General features: G+C 36.2%; 3 protein-coding genes across 3 annotated transcripts; 2 read left to right on the top strand and 1 right to left on the bottom strand.

Moving 5' to 3' along the window:
* Positions 1 to 274: 274 nt before the first annotated feature.
* On the bottom strand, positions 275 to 3,926 carry LOC137713643 (RHOMBOID-like protein 12, mitochondrial). Its single transcript, XM_068452968.1, has 8 exons — positions 3,414 to 3,926; positions 2,222 to 2,342; positions 1,856 to 1,975; positions 1,604 to 1,714; positions 1,349 to 1,393; positions 804 to 908; positions 677 to 718; positions 275 to 494 (listed from the first exon to the last, which is right to left on the bottom strand). The coding sequence occupies exons 1-8, from the start codon at positions 3,827 to 3,829 to the stop codon at positions 405 to 407; spliced, it is 1,050 nt and encodes a 349-aa protein (XP_068309069.1). The 5' UTR covers positions 3,830 to 3,926; the 3' UTR covers positions 275 to 404.
* Positions 3,927 to 7,827: 3,901 nt separating this feature from the next.
* Positions 7,828 to 10,376, top strand: LOC137713725 (transcription termination factor MTERF15, mitochondrial). The gene has a single exon (XM_068453068.1). It carries the CDS (start codon positions 7,873 to 7,875, stop codon positions 9,238 to 9,240), a length of 1,368 nt encoding a protein of 455 aa, XP_068309169.1. The 5' UTR covers positions 7,828 to 7,872; the 3' UTR covers positions 9,241 to 10,376.
* Positions 10,377 to 16,634: 6,258 nt separating this feature from the next.
* On the top strand, positions 16,635 to 18,816 carry LOC137711912 (cytochrome P450 78A5). Its single transcript, XM_068451065.1, has 2 exons — positions 16,635 to 17,694; positions 18,202 to 18,816. Exons 1-2 carry the CDS (start codon positions 16,705 to 16,707, stop codon positions 18,814 to 18,816), a joined length of 1,605 nt encoding a protein of 534 aa, XP_068307166.1. The 5' UTR covers positions 16,635 to 16,704.
* Positions 18,817 to 20,601: the final 1,785 nt, after the last annotated feature.

Raw genomic sequence — 20,601 nt, forward strand, 5'->3', positions numbered from 1 at the left:
GTTGATAATTTTATCCAGAGTGCGAAATAATGAGAGAATACAAGATAAATAACTGAAGAACTTCTTGTTTTGTATCTTTATTAATATATCAATATCAATCAATAAAAAATAAGGGAATTTTTTATAAAATAAATTAAATTAGGTAGTTTAAAATCGCTTTTTAAATGAAAAATTAAATTAGATAGATAATATCGTTTGTTCAAAAAAAAAAAAAAAACGTTTTCCACAGGAAAGACCCTAAAATATGATGGGAAGGAGTAAAGTTCAGGAAATATTGTGAAGTCTGTCTCAATGGATGATTAGGTAAATTTAAACCATTCACTACACGTTGGGCTACCTTAAGTTTCCTAGCCAGAAAATCTACAACGCGTTGCACAACTAATGCGCAGAGCCGTCAACAAAACTCAGAAACGCCCCTTCCGAAGCCGTGCCCACGCTATGGCTGCAACCGCAGCACCCCCCAAGTGTGCAGCTCCTGAGATATGTCTGTCTCCCTGCAATAAGAGCATAATGCTACCACTAAATGTACTCTGAAATAACGAACGACAATGGCAGTCGTTTCATGATAACCGTGACTCTCAACTCCTACTCTGTTTCATGGCACGAATGCACCACAAACACACACACAGACACAGACACAGAAAGGAAAGTGACACCAGGGAGATAACCAACGTACCTCTATTATCCTCAAGACGTCGTTCCCAATTAGAAAGATACCCTGAAATGGAAAAGGAGAGGTTAAGTTTTCAAGGATTTGCTTAACAGCCTCGACCAATCACACAACAATAATGAAGCAAACTTACCAGCAGGATGGCAGGAACTGGTATGATGAATTCTAAGTAGAGGGTTGCTTTTGGGAAGAGGAATATATCGAGCAACATGATAGCATTAACAGCTCCGCTTGCCCCCTGGATGTCACAAACAGACACAATAGTGAAATGAATGTAATGTTCACTGAATGTTCTTTTTCGGAGTATAATAAGTAATACAAAGCAATGTATACCAACAATCTGTGAAAAATGAAACTTAGCTTTACGCATGGGAAATAATGATAGATAAAAACAAGCCAGGGGGAGGAGAAGAAAGGTAAACTCAAAGCTCATCCACAGAATTAATATCCCATTCCTATTGCCATGAAAACGCTTAATGGGATGGCCGGCATGGCATGATGCTAAACTCTGGCACCATATGATAGTCTCATCTTTCATAATTTAGTTTCTTTGGTAATTTTTCTTTCTCTAGGCAGTTGTTCAAATTTCTTGGGGAAATTATACTCTAGGCCAGTATCCTGGTTTGTTCAGAAATGCAAAATCACAAAACCAGTCCTGGGCAGTTTCTGAAAGCATACCAGTCCTGGTATCTTTGCCGCCTCCGTGTTCCATGGCTTTCGGCCCTGCAAAGAGCAGATTGTGATGAGACACTCAAGAGCTAATACCGTACAATCACAAAACCATCCAGGAGTTCCCAAACATTTTAAGAGTTCAGTAAGCAAATTAGAAGCATTATCTTCTGTGAACAAGTTCTTCTGTTGATTATCATTTGAGCAAAGCAATGAACTATAGCTTTGCTCAAATGAGTATTATTAGTTTGAGTATAATTTCACCTGCGATGACGCGGCCAGGAAGGCTTTGTGGACCAAGAAAAAGACTGAGCCACCAACTGCCCCGGCTAGATACAAGTTCAGCAAAAACTCAGGCCCAAAAACTCTTCCAATCTGGTCAGTGCACCAAAAGCAGACAAAGATGATAAAAACAGATTGAATATAACCCTTCATGGTTATCAAAATTTGACAATTCAAGCAAGCTTAGCCGTATGGTAATGATTGTATTGAAATTTCGATCATAAAAAGGCTTACATTCATCCCAAAAAAATATAGTCCGATCATGTTAGAAAAGATATGCCCAGCATCAATATGACTGAATGCAGAAGTTATCAACGTGTGCAGCCGTCCACTTGCAAAATTGTGTAATGAAATCTGGTTAGAGAAAGAGTAAATTAACAAGTCAGGAAATTGAAGTGAAAAACACTCTGTCATCAAACTAGAGTACTAGCAGCAGTAAAGAGTTTGCCCTTCAACGTTTTGTTTCCTTAATCTTTCCTTAAGTTTAGGATTGCTTCTCACTTTTAAGAGAGTGCACACGAAGAGGTGTCGGAACTCAGGAAATACAGCCATATGACAAGTTGACGACATTTAGTTAACTTCAAATTTAGAATGACTCACGGTAAAATTATTCATCATGAAGCTACGATCTGCAATCCTCCATAAAAGAAAAACAGCAACATTAGCTACAATCAATCCCAAAACCACTTCATTATTCGATAACCTCCCGAACCACGACCTCCTACAAAGGTGAGAAAATAAGTTACTGACAGATTAACACTACGATAGCAACTGCATATGGTCAAGGTTTGTTATGAATGAGCAAGGTTCTACACTCTATCGCAGTGCAGTCTAGTAGAATTTTTTAAATAATTAATAAAGTATTCGGATGTCCAAATAATCTTCTAGATAGAAACTATGAGTACAGACATTACCATCCCAAAAGGTCATGTATTTGGTTGATTTCATATGCTTTCTTCAATAATAAGGTGACAAATTTTGAAACATTACTTATTTTATAGCATAACTCGAAGAAACAAGCTGAATCAGAAAGTGAATTTAAACTCTGCTCAATTCTGAGTGGAGCAAATCACCACAAATGTCCAAAATTAATCTCTTTAAACTCACAAAACAGACACTTCGTTACATTTAAATTAACCCAAATAGGCCGAGTTCGAATCTCCTCCCGGTAGAATTGAGTAATTCTAATACCGCCTGGTAAACAGTGAAAGCAATGCACATATTATTTTCATGGGAACTTTAATGAAAGCTCCTGCTACATTTTAACGAAAAACCACACTTTTACGCTAAAAAATCAGTCATGGTACTATTCACTTTAACCCTTTATTTTGTCCTTATAGTTAAAACTCAAAATTTTCAAACATTTTTTCCTTTATTTTTTTCATTTCCTAACAGTAAACTGCGTTATTACATCAGATGGGCAGAAGTTTGCATTTCTCATCAATCAACTTTCAAAAAGGGCAAAAGCAAACGTTTCCAGTAAAAAATGCAGGAGCTTTTGTGATGAACAAGAAGCAAGCAATGGCGTGCAGCACATAAAAAGTAATATTTGTACGGCCAACCAATCACGAATCGATACGTGTCGTTCTTCGCCGTTACCAGCCACATTACTCTCTTTTTTTCACTGGTCAAATCAACCGTGAAAATATGAAATCAAAAGCCAATAAGAAATCCCAAATCAACTCAAAGAACCCTAGCTGAATCACAAACAATTTCACACATTCTAACAGAAATTTCACAATAATGCAAAATTTAAACAAATAAAAAAAAGTTACTGCAGATTAAACATTACCATGGACTCCGATGAGAAGTGAAATTCTGGTTGAACTTAAAGCTCCGTTTGGGAAATTGGGCTCTGAGGAATCCGACTCTGCAGTCCGAAAGGCTCTTGCTTGAAGCTCTCAGAAGGGTATTCGAGAAACCCAGAAAGGATTGCTTTCTGAGTGATGAGTTGGAGAGAAACCCATGAATTTTTTGCGCGAGAGTGTGCTGCGACCGCCATGGATGAGGGTGGTGGCGAAGCGGGAGTGCAGGAAAGGAGCTGAAGAAGTGGTTTTGGTTCTGGGTTATGGGCGGTTTGGCGAGAGAAAACGTTTTGTGACATTGGGAGTGGAAGATTGGGGAGGTGGTGGCGGTGGATGTGGCGGAGGTTGGGAGGTTTCTGGGGAGGTTTGAGGAGGCTAGTTTCAGAGAAAGGAGCCTCTGCATTTTTAAGGTTTGATGGAGGGCGCTCTTCGGTGGGTATTGGGAAGTTCCTTGCTTAGAGAAGAGGGCACCCTCCAAGTCCCTCTTGAAATCAAATGGAAGTGTGAATAAAGTTTGCAAATTTAAATGTGGGAGGAGAGAAACTCGTGGTTTATTGGTTTCTGAGATTTGGATAACACATTATTTTGATTATTAAGATTAAAAATTAATAGAAATGGTCCCTGAGATCCATTAGTTTAGTCATTCCGTTAAAAACTCCATTATCTCGGAGTTCTTAACCTGAAGTTTGGGCAATTTTCAAAGCTTCATAACTCAATCATTTCTTAACCAAATTCGACCCATAATATATCAAAATGAAAACAGAAAAGTGCAAAACAAGATTATACCTATTTGGAAGCCTTGTGGTTGTCAAAGATGGTCAAAAAATATCCTGAAAAGTGACTGGTTCACTGGAAAACTGAAAAACTCGTCAGAAACTGAGTAAACTTTAAACGTTCGTAATTTCTTCAATACGTAACGAAATTGAGTGATTCAAAAAAGGGTCTCTAGTTAACAACTTTCGAGCCATTTTCTGGCCAAACCACGGCGAATTAGCCGTTAAGAAAAGTACCATTCTCTTCGTCTTGTTGAGAAGTATGATTTTTTTTTTAATCACTCAATTTCGTTGAGTATTGAAGAAGTTATGAATGTTTAAAGTTTACTCAGTTTCCGGAGAGTTTTTTAATTTTTTTGCGGACCAATCACATTTTGATATTGTTCTACACTTTCCTATCTTCATTTTGATATGTTATGGGTCGAATTTGGTTAATAAATGATTGAGTTACGAAGCTTTGAAAATTGCCCAAACTTTCAGCCAAGAGCTCCGGACACTTAACAGAGTTTTTAACGGAATGACCAAAATAATGGATGGTAAACAATCTCATAAACCATTTCTATTGATTTTCAATCTCAGGGACCAAGGTGATGTGTCGCATCCCGGCCCTGGAAGGATTACTTCCCCGGCCCGCTTCACCACCGTAGCACGATATTGTCCGCTTTGGGCTTACCATTCCCTCACGGTTTTGTTTTTGGGAACTCACGAGCAACTTCTCAGTGGGTCACCCATCATGGAATTCCTCTAGCCCCCTTCTCGCTTAACTTCGGAGTTCTTATGGAACCCGAAGCCTGTGAGCTCCCAAAATGTCTCGTGTTAGGTAAAGATGATAATATATATATATATAAGGATCACTCCCCTGGGCGATGTGGGATGTCACAATCCATCCCCCTTAGGGTCCCGACGTCCTCGTCAGCACACACGCGACCAGGGTTAGGCTCTGATACCAAATTTGTCACATCCCGGCCCTGGACGGATCACTTTCCAGACCCGCTCCACCACCGTAGCATGATATTGTCCACTTTGGGCTTACCATTCCCTCACGGTTTTGTTTTTGGGAACTCATGAGCAACTTCCCAATGGGTTACCCATCATGGGATTGCTCTAGCCCCCTTCTCGCTTAACTTCAGAGTTCCTATAGAACCCGAAGCCAGTGAGCTCCCAAAAGGCCTCGTGCTAGGTAGAGATAGGAATATATATATATATATATATATATATATATATATATATATATATATATATAAGGATCACTCCCCTGGCGATGTGGGATGTCACTTGATGTGTTATGTAAATCTCAAAGACAATTTTGGCAAAAAAGTAGAGAAACTTGCTTAACTTGGGACTGGGAGTGACCAAATTACGGTATTACCCCAGTTGATCCACTCATGATTTTCTTATGTTGAACACAATTTTTGGTCAAACTATTTGATCATGCGACATGTTCGACTCTGTCATACTTTATAGAGTTTATGTAACATTTCACATCGTCGAGTGGAGTGGATCATGTAAACCTTATATGTATATTCCCATCTTTACCTAGCACGAAGTTTTTTGGAAGCTCATTGGCTTCGAGTTCGGTCGGAACTTTGAAGTTAAGTGAGTTCGGACGAGTGCATTCCCAAGATGGATGACCCACTGGGAAATTCTCGTGTGAGTTTCCAGAAACAAAACTATGAGGATGTGGTTGGGGCCCAAAGCGGACAATATCGTGCTACGGTGGAGTTGAGCCTAGGATGTGGTGGAGTCCGGGTCGGGATATGACAATTTGGTATCAGAGCCAATCCCTGGCCAAAAGTGTGTCGACGAAGACGTCGGGCCCCTAAGGGGGGCGAATTATAACATCTCACATCGTCCAAGGGAGTGGATCATGTAAGTCTTATATGTATATTCTTATCTCTACCTAGCACGATGCCTTTTGGGAGCTCACTGGCTTTAAGTTCTGTTGGAACTCTGAAGTTAAGCGAGTTCAGACGAGAGCATTCTCAAGATGGGTGACCCACTGGGAAGTTCTCGTGTGAGTTCCCAAAAACAAAACCATGAGAGCGTGGTCGGAGCCCAAAGACCTAATATCGTGCTACGACGGAGTCGAGCTCGAAATGTGGTGGAGTCCGGATTAGGATGTGACAATTTATCAACATTTATTGATGATATTATTAATATTAAATAATGAGGTGAACAAATATTAAAGTTGGTTTTCACTAATCGACCTTTTTAGAGTTCTAATCCTCCAAATTGACCCATTTTAGCCAAGTTACACTAGCTAAATGACATCAAGTTGGAGATTAAAATTTTCATGGATAACTTAAGAGTTAAAACATATTTAATATTTGTCTATATCATCACTGAACATAATGAATCTAATAAATGTCTAGTTTTAAAAATTTTAAATAATTATTTAGAATGTTTTAAGAAGTTAACCAATTATAAATCACTTTTAAAAATTGAGTAATTGAATATTTTAACCTTTAAATTTTTATTTAAAAGTATAAAAATTAAAATTTAACGATTAAAAATTCCGCAATGCCAGAACATACCTAGGGATGGCAATTCTAACCGTTAAACCGATAACAGTGGATAATCGCCCGAATGGATTGGATTTGGATATAAAAATTCGGGTATGGTTTGGATATGGGGAAAAATCGTTAACTTTATTCGGTTATGGTTTTGGACATGGTTATAGGGGTACCTAATCCATATTCGTACCCGAATCCGAATTCAAATATTATATATATATATATATTTGATATATATTATATTTTATTCAATTATGACTTTTGAAGTCTTGAAATCATGCCCACAACGTATTCAATTATTGCTATCCATATAGTACTAATTCATTATACATGCATCAAACTCTATACTATCTTTATTATGCATCAAACATCATACATGGGGCATACCAACAACCTCATCAATTCAATACTCTTATTCTTATACTCAACCAAATTAATTCATTGAATCATTTTATATATCAATTATCAAATGTTCAAAATTTATTAGATTCATCTCTCTTCAAAAGTCTCACTGTCAAGAAATTGGTGCATGTTGTAAGCTCAATAGATAATCTTTCATTCTTTTTCATGTTATTTGATTCATGCAAATTATCAATTAGCGTCAGTTTTTCAGTTTATTACATATGTTATGAGCCCATAGAATTATGCAAAATTAAATCAATAATTGTCTTCTTGTTTGTTGTCATATATTTAGTTTACATGTTTTATCTTCCTTTCATATTTGTTTTTGTCCTCTTTTTCTTTTTTATTGGACCAATTTATCATATTGCCTTATCATGAACAACTTCAAATATATATTGTTATGTTTTTTGTAATTGGATGTGGTTATTTAATGGCAAAATTAGTATCTACTAAAATTTATAGTGCGTCAATTGGATGAATATAAATTTTTTTTTTTTATGAAGATAGATATAACTGATAACCGATTGAAAATTCGTTACCCGGTAGATACGGTTATGGATAATCCCCGATTGTTATTTTGCAGTTATGAGTATGGTTAATTTTCATAGTTATAGGGATGAATATAGCATTTCCGTCTCCATACCGAACCGTTGCCATCCTAAACATACCACGCAAGAATTTTTGTATCGTGTGACGTTGTATCCGGTACTTATTCATGTAGTTTTGCGTTTGACAATCTCCAAAACCAGAATTGTGAAATGGCCATTAGGGTTCTAACGAGAACCACAGTTACACGCTTCACAAGCATTTTAACCGCCAAGCTAAACCCAAATTTCCCAAACCAAAAGTCCCAATCTTTTTCCACAAACCCAGCAAAACCCAGATTTACCCAGCAATCCCAGTACCGGAAACAGATTTCCCTTGCCACTCTGCTCCAAAGGTACGGCTTCCCATCTTCTCTGCTGCACAATTTCCTCTCAAAGCATCAATTTTTATTGAATTCCAACTTACAGGAATTAGAGAAGTCTCTGGCTGTTCTTTTATCCTTCAAAATCCCCCAGAAATCCCTTGTTTCTTTGATTTGTGACTGCCCTGGGGTTTTGGATTTTCAGTTTCTGAAGAAATGGGAAAAGGATTTTTCAACTTTGGGGATTTTGAGTGCTTCCCCGTTGTTGGTTAGGAGTGTTTTGGAACAATCTAAGAGGTTTCAGATTGACACAGATGGGGTTTTTAGGAGTGTGGAGGTTTTGAGGGGTTTAGGGTTTATGGATGGCACGGTTATTAAGGTTTTAGAGGGGTTTCCAGTAGTGGTTTTGATGAATGGGAGGGAGATTCAACGGAGAATCGAATTCTTGGAGGGAATTGGAATTTCGAGGGATGAAATTAATTGGGTTCTAAAATATTTTCCTGGGGTCATAGGATTTGGGGTTGAAGATAGGCTGAAGCCATTGCTGTGTGAGTTTAAAGGTTTTGGTTTTAGCGAGGATGTGATTAGGACAGAGATAATGAAAGAGCCACGAATTCTTGGCATGGAATTGGGCGAATTTTCGCAGTGTGTGGAATTCTTGAGGACTTTGAAGTGTAGGGTACCAATCAAGGAGAAGATTTTCAGTGAGGGAGAGTTTAGAGCTGGGTTTGAAGTGAAGTTGAGAGTTGACTGCTTGTGCGGATACGGGTTGATTCGTAGAGAGGCTTTTGAGGTGTTGTGGAAGGAACCGAGGTCAATTATATATAAGGTGGGGGAAATTGAGAGGAAGATTGAGTTTTTAATACAAAGGATGAAATTCAGTACCCGTTGTTTGGTTGAAGTTCCACAGTATTTGGGTGTGAATTTTGAGAAGCAGATCATTCCTCGGTACAATGTGATCGAGTATTTGAGATCTAAAGGCGGGCTTGGTTATGAGGTGGGGTTAAGAGGTTTGATCACGCCTAGCAGGCTTAGATTCTATAACCTGTACGTCAAGCCATATCCGGACTGTGAAAAAATGTTTGGGAGATATTCAGGAGATGTTAAAGTTCAAAGCCGACATCCTGCTGGACTATGGAAACTTTTCAAGCCACAAAAGTATCCAGAATCCAAAGAAGATGTGACGAACACAAAGCTATTTATGAAATCTCTGGGTTAGTGTTGCACCGTTTTTGAGCCATTTGTCATCCTCCAAGTTGAGGACTTTATCAGGTAGACTTTTGTGTCTGTAATCTGAATGCATGGGAAAATGGTTGGTGGCATGAAGTTATTTTGGTGCATGGTAGACATAGTCATGGTATACACTTGGCTTTTGGCACTTTGCCTTTTATGCTGCCTGCAGAAAGTTTTAAGAAAGCTTAAAGATTTGCATTGCTAACGGAGTTAGCAGTTTCCATCCATTGCACTCCATTCTTTATTGAATTGAAGAAAAGTGGCAGTGATTTTTGCATATGCCGGGAGTTGGATGAATGAACGATTGCAATATCTTTGGCAGAAAGATTATACAACGTAAAAGTGAACTTAAGGGCTAGGGATTCCTTTGGATCCTGTTTGTTGTGGAACCTAGGAATTGATACCTGTCTACCCTCTGCTTCTTCTTTAAGTGTGTCTCGTGTTCTGATATCTGCTTGTTGCAAATAACTTCGAGTCAGCATGGACATCTCTGATTCCTATTGATTGCATTACCTCGTCATCATTCATCTGCGACTTATTTTACACTCTACTTATCATGTGTTCTGCATTCAAGGCGATATAGAATGAAGAAGCTGGTTCAGACAACAAATTGAATGTTCATTTGTACAAGCAACAGATTGATCACTTATACAAGCTCAATCAACACTATTGGATTTGGCTACCGTGATTGGCTTCCGGAGGTCCACAAATCTTGAGGGGATATCGAGAAGATAACTTGTGCAACAACTTTGATGTTCAGTGTATAACGTCTTGAAAACCTTGCTTCGGGTGAGGACTGCAAATGGGGGGTTCAAAGGAAATGAACAAAACTACATCAAGGATAAGCAGATGTTCGGAGCTTGCTGATGGAATGGTTGAATCGGCTATTATTTCCGCGGATTCATTTCTTCCGCAGATGGATGCTGATCGTGTATGGAATCGTTTCAAGTCCGGTGGTTCGGAATGTCTTCGGCTTTGGTCTTTTTTATCAATACCTGTCATTTTTACGGACCATCTCTTGTATTATATTTCTGCTTAGAAACTATTACACATTTTGCATTTGTACTTACGGAAAATGTAGGCTTGTTTGGAAGTATTTTTAAAATTACAGAAAGCACATTTAGCGAGAATATTTTTGGGTTCGAATTTCATGATTTCCTTGCATTTTTGCTAAGGATTAGTGCTAAAACTATTTACATCAGAAGTGTTTTCAACTATTTTTAAAAAACACTTCCAAACGAGTCTGTAAACCGACTTGGAGATGTATCTTGACAATATTACAAACCTAAATGAGAGAGCAGATAAGTCTATAAGCGATATTGTTAATAAAATGCCACAAGATCAACATGTGTATAGAAGCCCACAATGTCTCCCATGATGTTGTGCTGGAGCTTGCCCTACGCCTCTGCTTGTATTGGAAAAAACCCTAATTAATGGCTAATAATTATTTTCGCACTATCAACTTTTTTTTATTCACACGTATTTCTACGTTTTGATTTTTGAATTAAATAAATAAAAAAAATAAAACTGTCCAGAAGTTGAAAAAAAAATAGTGAAAAACATTGCTCTACAGCACTACAGATTATAAGAGCAACTCCATCTTATTGATACCTGATGTGGCATTCCGAAACATATTGTCAAATTTCATTATATTTTAACCGGTATGTTGGTGAGACCCACTTTAAAATAAAATAAACAGTAAAACTATTTTTAAAAACTTATATTCTAGTGGATGATGAGACCTACCAATTAATAATCAAATAAAATGAAATTTCAGGCAGCATCAAAATTTACGCTAGAAGCATTGCTATCAATCCAGGTCACCTTTGTTTGGTTGGAGAAATATAATTTTTCAAAAATGACTAGTTCGCATTCCACTTAAAATTTGGTATCTTCTTTAGAGATGTTCCAAGACGAACTATAATAACATTTCATAGTCAACAAGAATTTTAAGTTTGAATTCTAACATTAAAGTCAATATCACACAATGAGTTGAAAACTGTGAGGTATTTACGAAGTTCAAATTTAATTCTTAGTTAAATGACAGGAAGTTAGTAAACTGCTTAGACCATCTCCTCAAATTTTGAACACAAAATTTAAATTTTGATAGCTTATGTGGCACTTATTTTTTAAAGTTTTGTTCTCTAACCAATATTTCAAATTAAATTATTATTTTATTATTTTATAAAATAAATTATTAAACTAATTAAAATTTAATAAAGAACATTTAAAGTTTAATTAGTAATCTGTTCACATTTCTTGATTGAAAAATAGAAAAAAGTATGATAATTGCATCAGTCAACTCAACATTAATTATAATAAATGATTAAACTAAATAAAAATAAATAAAATACATTTAATAATTAATAAAAAAACATTTGAAGGTGCTAAATTTGACATCAACCTCTTTTGCTGTCAATCCATGTCATCGCCACATAGGATTTGGCACTTCGGTTGGAGAATATTAGTGTTGTTTTTTTTACTGTTATAGCTTATGTGTATATTTTGACATTTGAAGATGCTCTTACCAGTTACAATATAAATATCATTGTGACGGTGTTTCAAGCCAATTATACACCACTTTATATTTAACTTCTCCATATAATTAGTGTATAATTAACTTGAAATATCACCATCGTGAATTCTAATGTGCAAGTGAGCCCTATATATATATACACACACACACGTCATGCAAATATCAGAACCGTGGTAATTAACAGAATAAAGATCTAACGTACAAATTGAGATATGCATATGATACCTTGTAGGCAATTTGCCCGGTCCATACTTAGAAAGCAAGTAAATGTCCCCATGAAGATTCTACCAAAATCGAGCTGTAAAGATCCTCTTATTTAACCCAAAAGTAGCACACCGATGAACATGGCTTTTTCAACGTTGTTCAACATTTGGTCATACAGATATGCATACTGTCCGCAGGTTGTTTGCAGAGAATCTATACGTTTATCTAGGAAGAATATCACAGCTGCAATCTTGTATATCCAATATTTTAACAGAATAAGATTGGAAGGAAGATGTGCTTTCGGTTACTATAATTATGGATTACCGATTTGGTTAACTTTGTTTTTTCAAAGAAAATTGACTAAAATGATTAGATGAATCAAATATTAACGATATAACGATTAGATTTGAATTTTTTTTGAACTGATTAGACCAATCAAATATTAAAAAACTGATTATATAGGAATAAATTTTTTTGATCATTTTGACCCATAAAGTAGGATTGAATTTTTTATTTTTTTGTGTGTGGTTATTTTGGCCCAATCAAATATTGACGACATAAAGTAGAAGTGGCTGTAATTGAATATAAGATAAGAGAAAATTGGTTAAGATGGTTTAGACACGTGAACAAAAGACCTATAGATGTTTCAAAAAAAGGTGCGACTATGAGACGGAGGCTCAGGGCAAAAGAATATAAAAAGACTTTGAAATAGACTTTAAGAAAAGATAGAGAGTACTTGGAATTAACGGACGACTTGATGCAAAACCGAGCGCGGTGACGTTCTATAATTCATACAACCGACCACACTTAGTGAAATAAGAATTGATTGTTGTTGTTGTTTATTTTAACCCATTCACCAAACTCCAATACTTAACATGGTCAAAAGACTGAAAACTTTTACATTCATGTCTAAATGTTGTCTGCCAATAAGGTGCATCTTATACAGCAAGGAAACCCCACTTGTAGGGTTATTGTGCAACAGCGTAGGATCAATCTTAGTACTAAACATGGGAGGCAAAACCCTATTCACATGTACATTAGGACTAAATTAATAAACAAATCTCCTTATACGATTTCGAAATTGCATTGACCAAACATACCAAACACATTACCGTCCACCAGGAGTTAATCCACTTAGTTTATATATATATATATATATATATATATATATATATATGCATGCATGCAATTTCATACAAATAGAATCAAGCATAAGCATGCAGCATTAGTTGGCCAGATTTAGTTTGGCAGACAGACAGCAATGCTGTTTTGGCGCAGCAATGCTCATAAAAAACATTGGCTCTCTCTCTCTCTCTCTCTCTCTATATATATATATATATATATTACTCTATATATTTATTTAACCAGTAAGTTCTTTTTATACATAAAGTAAGAGGAAATTACCGGTTGGGTTAGGATATTTTTGGTCTAAATTCTAAAGCTGCAATCTGGTAGCCAATCATCAATTCGAGTCATTGACAATATGTTTTGCATTTTTATAAGGTGGTAAGTGGTAACTCCTAGATATCTTTCCTTAAAATAATTAGACATGCATTAGCTAGGGCTTAGGGGTGGCAGACTGTATATTTGGCGTCACATGCATGCAGACGCGGTACCTGGAATCAGAGATGAACCAAAACGTCCGTCTTCCTAAGGTCATCTTCAACTAAAAGAAGATTAAAGGCTACGTTTAGCCTTATAGTTCTGCAAGAAATTATTTTTTAATGAACAGTATCATGTAATATTTTATATCATCTTCAACCGACGGGGTTATAGTCCAAAATATAGCCCTTTCACAAAAAACCATCTTCAACTAAAGGAAATATTTTTTTAGCCCCCTCAATAATTTATTACTTTAATTGAATTAAACTACCATATTAAAATAAAATTTTCAGACATATTTTGAATGCCACTTGTGAAAAGGATGTGAAAATTTGGTGAAGAATTGAAATAAAATGAGGTAATATAGTATGGAATGGTAAAAATGATGTGAGAAATGGGGTAGAATTGGCTTAGGTATTTATAGGAAAAAAAAATTAAAATTTTTTTTTAAAATTTCGTCTAAAAAAATAGAAAAAAAAAGTGGCACTCAAAATCGAACTACTTGACGTCAGGTAGCATGTGTTTGGGCTGGGTGGTCTTGGCCAACCCTTTAGCCGGTTCTCCAATTTTTGGCTGGGTGGAGCCCACGAGCTCCTTGGCCTAGTCTTTGATTGGAGATGGTTTTCGTGTCAAAACTGGCTATTTTTTTGTTTATGGCCCTTTGGCCGGGTCGGTTGAAGATGGCCTAAGAAAGCTTGCTTTGAATAAAGGCCTACAGATGTACTCAACAAATCCTTTTTTTTTTTTTTTTTTTTAAATTGCCCTTGTATTTACTTGTTTTTCATTCTTTTTGGTTATGTGCTCGATCAATCACATAAAGATTCATCGATAAGTATAGGTGAAACCAACCCTCGTCAACCAGAAGAGGAAATCGATTTCAAGTATTCTCTGGAGTGTCATACGTGAAAATTTCAGTGAAATTAATGTTCACCAACAAATTAAACTTCGATTGGTCAAGGTTTATGTGGTGCGCACCATATATGGATCCCCCTAAATTGCACACATGACATGTGACTCATGTAAACTTAATGAGTTATCAAGAGTTTTTTCCAAAAAAAAAAAAAAAAAAAGAGTTATCAAGAATTACACGTGTCTGCATCTGAAACATCCGTCATCAAACAAATCACATAAAGTACAAAACTGGACAAATTAACCCTAGTTTGATCAAATTATATCATTTAGGATTTATTTTTTAAATTGAAGATTTTTCTTTAATAAAAATTTAAATTAACTAATTAGCTCAAATTAAATGAAATCAGAAAATTAACCCCACAAATCACGGGATTTAGAATGAGCCTATAAATAATACGCTCATTCTAACAAAGAGGATTTTGGAGAGAAACGAAGAAAGCTCAAGCCTTAGTAGAAATTAGAAAGCTCTCAGGCCAAAGCAAACACCAAATACACGAACACTCTTGTGTTATTCATCAAACATGCGCCGATTTATCCACAGCCAAATCCGAAAGTCACCCACCACACTTCAAACTCTTTGTGGTCCCATTTCATTCCATAACAAACTTCAACATCCCTTGAAGAATCACAAGCAATCGATTCAAGTTCAAGATCAAGTGGCCACCACTCTTGGATCGAATTCTACTTTGGAGATTGAATAAGAAAGGTAGTCTTGTAAAAGAATAGCTACACAAAGATCGTAACCCTAAGTTTATTATTATTTTTTTTGTCAAACCCCTAAGTTTATTAATTCAAAGTATTATTTTTGTACACATATTTTTTTTCATTTGTTACAGAAAATTTCTTGTTTACAATATATATATATATATTTCCTTTTTTAGTAGCTTTTTTTTTCTTTCAATTATATACACATGAGGGAAGTTTCTTTAATACTACAACATTTAATGGTACAGGCTAGGAAAACATATTTTCACTAGTTTTTTTTTTTTTTTTTTTTGAAAAAACGATATTATCTACGCTAATGGAGAGGAGGTGAGCTTACCCTCACAATGGGCTAACAATAATGTGGTTGAAATTCGCCCTTGACGAGAATCGAACCTAAGACCTCTCACTTACAAATGAAGAGGAAGACCACTAGACTGTAGTACTAAGTGGCTTCACTAGCTTAATTATATGAGGCAAAGGTGAAGTTCTAAGTGAAATTTCTTTAGTACTACAGTCTGGTAGTACTCCTCTTTACTTGTAAGTGAAAGGTCTTAAGTTCGATTATAGTCAAAGGAGAAGTCGAACTACATTATTATGACAAACCCATTGTAAGGTTTAGTCCACTCTTCCACCTTCTTAATGTAAATACGGTCGTTTGTTCTAAAAAAAAAATTATGAGGCGTCACAAATAACATGACCATTATAGTGAACTATTAAAACTCAAATAAATTCTAGCAAAACTGTCTTCATAAAATAAAATTAAAAATAAAACTCTCAAATAAATAAAAGCACACTAAAACAAAACTAATTAATTTGGAGTTAAACCCAAATGAATGAAATTAATAAAACTCAATTAATTTCAAAAATGAAGGCCACCTAGGTCCACATTCTGGTGTGAAAAATTAACATTTGGAACGGCTAAGATTTTCTTATCAAATTGATTATGACATTATATATCGACCTCTCATATGCCATATGGGCGCTCCATCATGTCGTCAACTAGCTTAATTGTTCCTACATACACAATATTCCCCAAATCCCTCCATATGATGTCCAAAAGCTAAAGTTTGAAAGAAATATGAAAAAGCATACAGGAATCATAATTTTTTATCGAAAGAGACGGCACATTTTAACCACTGTGAAAAAAAATACAGTTTTGCTCACCAATTTATTATTTTATTTATTAAATGTTTAAATTTTAAGATTAGTGTCTATTCACTATACATATTTCGAAATTTAAATTAATTAACGGTGATAAATAGGTGGGGAGCAATTATATTCCTACAGTAAAAACGAATCTTTGCGGCAAAGAGACATCTTCACTCTCTATATAAACTCACTCTTATTTCACTTCTCCCACCACCACAATCCCTCTCAGCTTTTAATTTCCCACTTGGTTTCTTGTTTCCGAAGCTTTGGCTTTTCATTGTCACGCTCATTTTCTGAGTAACCAAACAGACACCGAGAAAAAAAAGACCAAGAGTCAAGAAAATGTCCATGGAATCCAACCCTCTTTTCATTCCACCAACTGGGTTTTCATCAGTTTTGAGCTTGGAGTTGTTCATCTGTCTCTTCCTCTTCATCTTTGTTTTCGGCTTTTGGCTCTCACCCGGTGGCCTTGCTTGGGCTTTGTCCAAATTTAAAGCTCAAATCCCTTCGAAAACCGCCATTCCAGGTCCTTCCGGCTTTCCTATTCTTGGTTTGGTCTTGTCCTTCACTGGTTCTCTCACTCACAGAGTTCTAGCCAAGCTTGCTGAGACCTCAAAGGCCAAACCTCTAATGGCGTTCTCAGTAGGGTTTACTCGTTTTGTCATCTCCAGCCACCCCAATACTGCAAAAGAGCTCTTGAACAGCTCGGCCTTTGCTGACCGACCCATCAAAGAATCGGCTTACGAGCTTTTGTTCCACAAAGCAATGGGGTTTGCCCCTTTTGGTGAGTATTGGAGGAACTTGAGGAGAATATCCTCCACCCATTTGTTCAACCCGAAGCGTATTGCTAGTTTCGGATTGTTCCGAGACAGTATCGGGTGCAAAATGGTGGAGGAGATGAAGGGTTTGATGGAGAGGAGTGGTGAGGTGGAGGTTAGGAAAGTGTTGCATTTTGGGTCTTTGAACAATGTGATGATGAGTGTGTTTGGGAGGAGCTATGAGTTTGGTGGAGAATTAGGGTGTGGAAATGGTGAGGGTTTTGAGCTTGAGGGGTTGGTGAGTGAAGGGTATGAGTTGCTTGGGACTTTCAATTGGAGTGATCACTTTCCTCTTTTGGGGTTTTTGGACTTGCAAGGTGTGAGGAGGAGGTGTAAGAAATTGGTGGCAAAGGTGAATGCTTTTGTTGGGAAAATCATAGAGGAGCATAGAGTGAAAAGGGATGAAAATAATGGAGTTTTGGGTACTGATCGTGAAAGTGGTGATTTTGTTGATGTGCTTCTTGATTTGGAGGAGAACAAACTCAGTGACTCTGATATGATTGCAGTTCTGTGGGTAAGTTAATTTGATTTTTGAAAAGAAAAAACCTATTAGGTTGTTTAGTTATTTGTAACGTTTGCACATTAGGTTTTCCAGTTTCAATGATCACTAGGAATATTATAGGAATATTTTTATGGAATTATTTCTATAAGGTTTTATGTTGTTGTTACTCTAAAATTATTATTCTGCACTTTTTCTTTACAAATTTTCTGTGTTTTTATTAGTTTGGAGTGCAAAATTACTATTTTAGAAATACCAATAACAACAACATTTTTTAAAGAGAATTTTATTCATTTCTTGTTTGCTAAATTCCTTAGTTGAGCTTTTATTCTTCACCTTTAACCCTTTAATTTTTTTTTTTTCATTTTCCTTCTTGTCCAAGCTTGAAAATTTTTAATTTTCTCCTTTGTGAACCAAATTATAGAACTCTCATGTTTCAAAATTTCTATTTTCCAATCCATTTAAAACAACATAATTAACGTGATTAATTATACAATAAACGTTTTTCTTTCATGATTCCAGGAAATGATCTTCAGAGGGACTGATACAGTGGCAATACTCCTAGAGTGGATTTTAGCAAGAATGATACTCCACCCAGATATCCAAGCCAAGGCGCAATCCGAGATCGACGCCGTTGTAGGCACTCCGACACGATCCGTATCCGATTCCGACCTCCCTAAGCTTCCTTACCTCCGTGCCATAGTCAAGGAAACCCTAAGAATGCATCCACCAGGACCCCTCTTGTCCTGGGCCAGGCTTGCCATCCATGACACTCACATTGACCACCACTTCATCCCCGCCGGCACCACCGCCATGGTCAACATGTTTGCAATCACACACGATGAGAAAATCTGGTCAAACCCTAATGAGTTCAAACCAGAAAGATTTATTAATGAAGATGTTCCAATCATGGGGTCTGATTTAAGGTTGGCTCCCTTTGGTTCTGGAAGAAGAGTTTGTCCTGGTAAAGCCATGGGATTGGCAACTGTTGAGCTTTGGCTTGGTCAGTTGCTCCAAAGCTTCAAGTGGGTCCCTTGTGATGGTCAGTCAGGTGTGGATTTGTCTGAGACCTTGAAGCTTTCTCTGGAAATGAAGACCTCTCTTGTCTGCAAGGCTGTTCCTAGGGTTGTGATTTGAAGAACAATTTCTATGTACTTTTGATAATTAAATATGTTGGTTAAATTAGGGTTGCTTTGTGGTGGAGATCAAGACATTTGGGTTTGGTTCTAATCCTATCTTATATCTAGGGCATGTGTATCACTGTCCATGTAAGCAGTTTTTGTCTATACATCAATATGCAATGCTAGCTTTTTATCTTAATTTCATTGTTTAATTTCTCTGCTTAAATTCACTATTAATTTTAATTTGAGAGTAGAGAAACGTATCGCTGCACCCGAGTGAATTGATCCTGGGCAAAGAAATGATAATGGAACGTTCATTATTTAATGCAGAGGACCTAATCATATTAGCATATTTTGGAGTGCTGGCTGCGTTTCCTTGATGTTTCTCGTGATTGGCACACTCACATATTCACCAATAAGTTCATCTTGTTATATGCTTTTGAGTCTTTCTCGTTTGACAACCCCTTAGATTCATCCAACATGATAGCTGTGAAGTTTATACGTTCTATTAACGTTATAACAATACTGTTATTGTTTTTTTAAAAAAAAAAGAAGAAAAAAAAAAGGAAGAGATTTTAGGTGCAATCAATTGATCCCCCAATTAGGGTGGATGTAAATCGGGATCTAGGTAGTCCCAAGATCACCCATAGTCCGAGAAATATACATGTGAAGGTCTTTTGAGGACCCTCCGGATATTTGGTACATGTCCCTTTGTGTCTACCAAGTATTGGATATAATGTTTACTAGGCATACATGTTGCATCAACAACACTCGACAAATACTCTCGATATCACTCATCAGATTGCTTTGGCAATAATGAATATTTGTTGACATATGCACAACATAGTTTGGCCGAAGACAATAAAACCACCAAGTGTTTGATGAAATGTCTTAGTTGAATAGACATTTTTTTTTTTTTTTTTTTTTGTGTGTGTTTCACGCTTTATTTGTATCAAAAAAACTTGTAATTTGACATTGAGACCCAAAAGTTCAAATTCTGAATCCATCACTGCCCTCAACACATGCATCGAGGTGACTTTTGTTAAGAATCGAATGACATCTTGTTAAATTTAACTATCATTTTTTTTTCAGGAAAATAAAATATTTGAAACACATCTACAATCTTATTCTTTGGTTTCTCACTTCAACTGTCATTGTGTATGTGTAACATTGGCCTTCCCCTTCCTCTTTATTCTTTGCATGCTTTCTATTAGCATTTCTTTATGATCGATATCGGATATAGCCTTTTGAATGCGAAAATTGAATATAAAAAATAATTAAGGTTTACGATTCCTTAATTAAGATTATATACAATAAAATTAGAGAATATTTTCCTAGATTTTTTTATTAATTTGATCATTTGTAATGCGTTAGTTTTAAATGATTGAGGAATAAGAACCTAAACCAAACAATGATGCGGCTCAACTCTCACCCTCTTTTATGAGATCCAATTCCTTCCTCAAGAATATATTTTGGTGAAAGATATGCCTGTGATCAAAAGCTTTGCTTCTTTTTTCCAGCTATAAAGAAAAGATGGAAACAGATTTGAATATCCAATCAAACTAACATTATATTTTTTTTTTTCCTTATAAATCCACATCAGTGCATGCAAGTAGATGCTTTTTCGGCCTTCGACCGATTCTCTATCACTCGACTCACACCCCCATATCCCTACCTATATATTCCTTTCCTCCTAGTCCTCTTACTCTCAAGTCTCACGATCAATAGTTGAAAAATAAACTCAAAATATAATGACAAGGTTAGTTAAGTCGGCTCCCCCTCCTTGTAGTTTGAGTTAATT

This window comes from Pyrus communis, chromosome 13 (assembly GCF_963583255.1).
Source record: "Pyrus communis chromosome 13, drPyrComm1.1, whole genome shotgun sequence".
Classification (NCBI taxonomy): Eukaryota; Viridiplantae; Streptophyta; class Magnoliopsida; order Rosales; family Rosaceae; genus Pyrus; species Pyrus communis.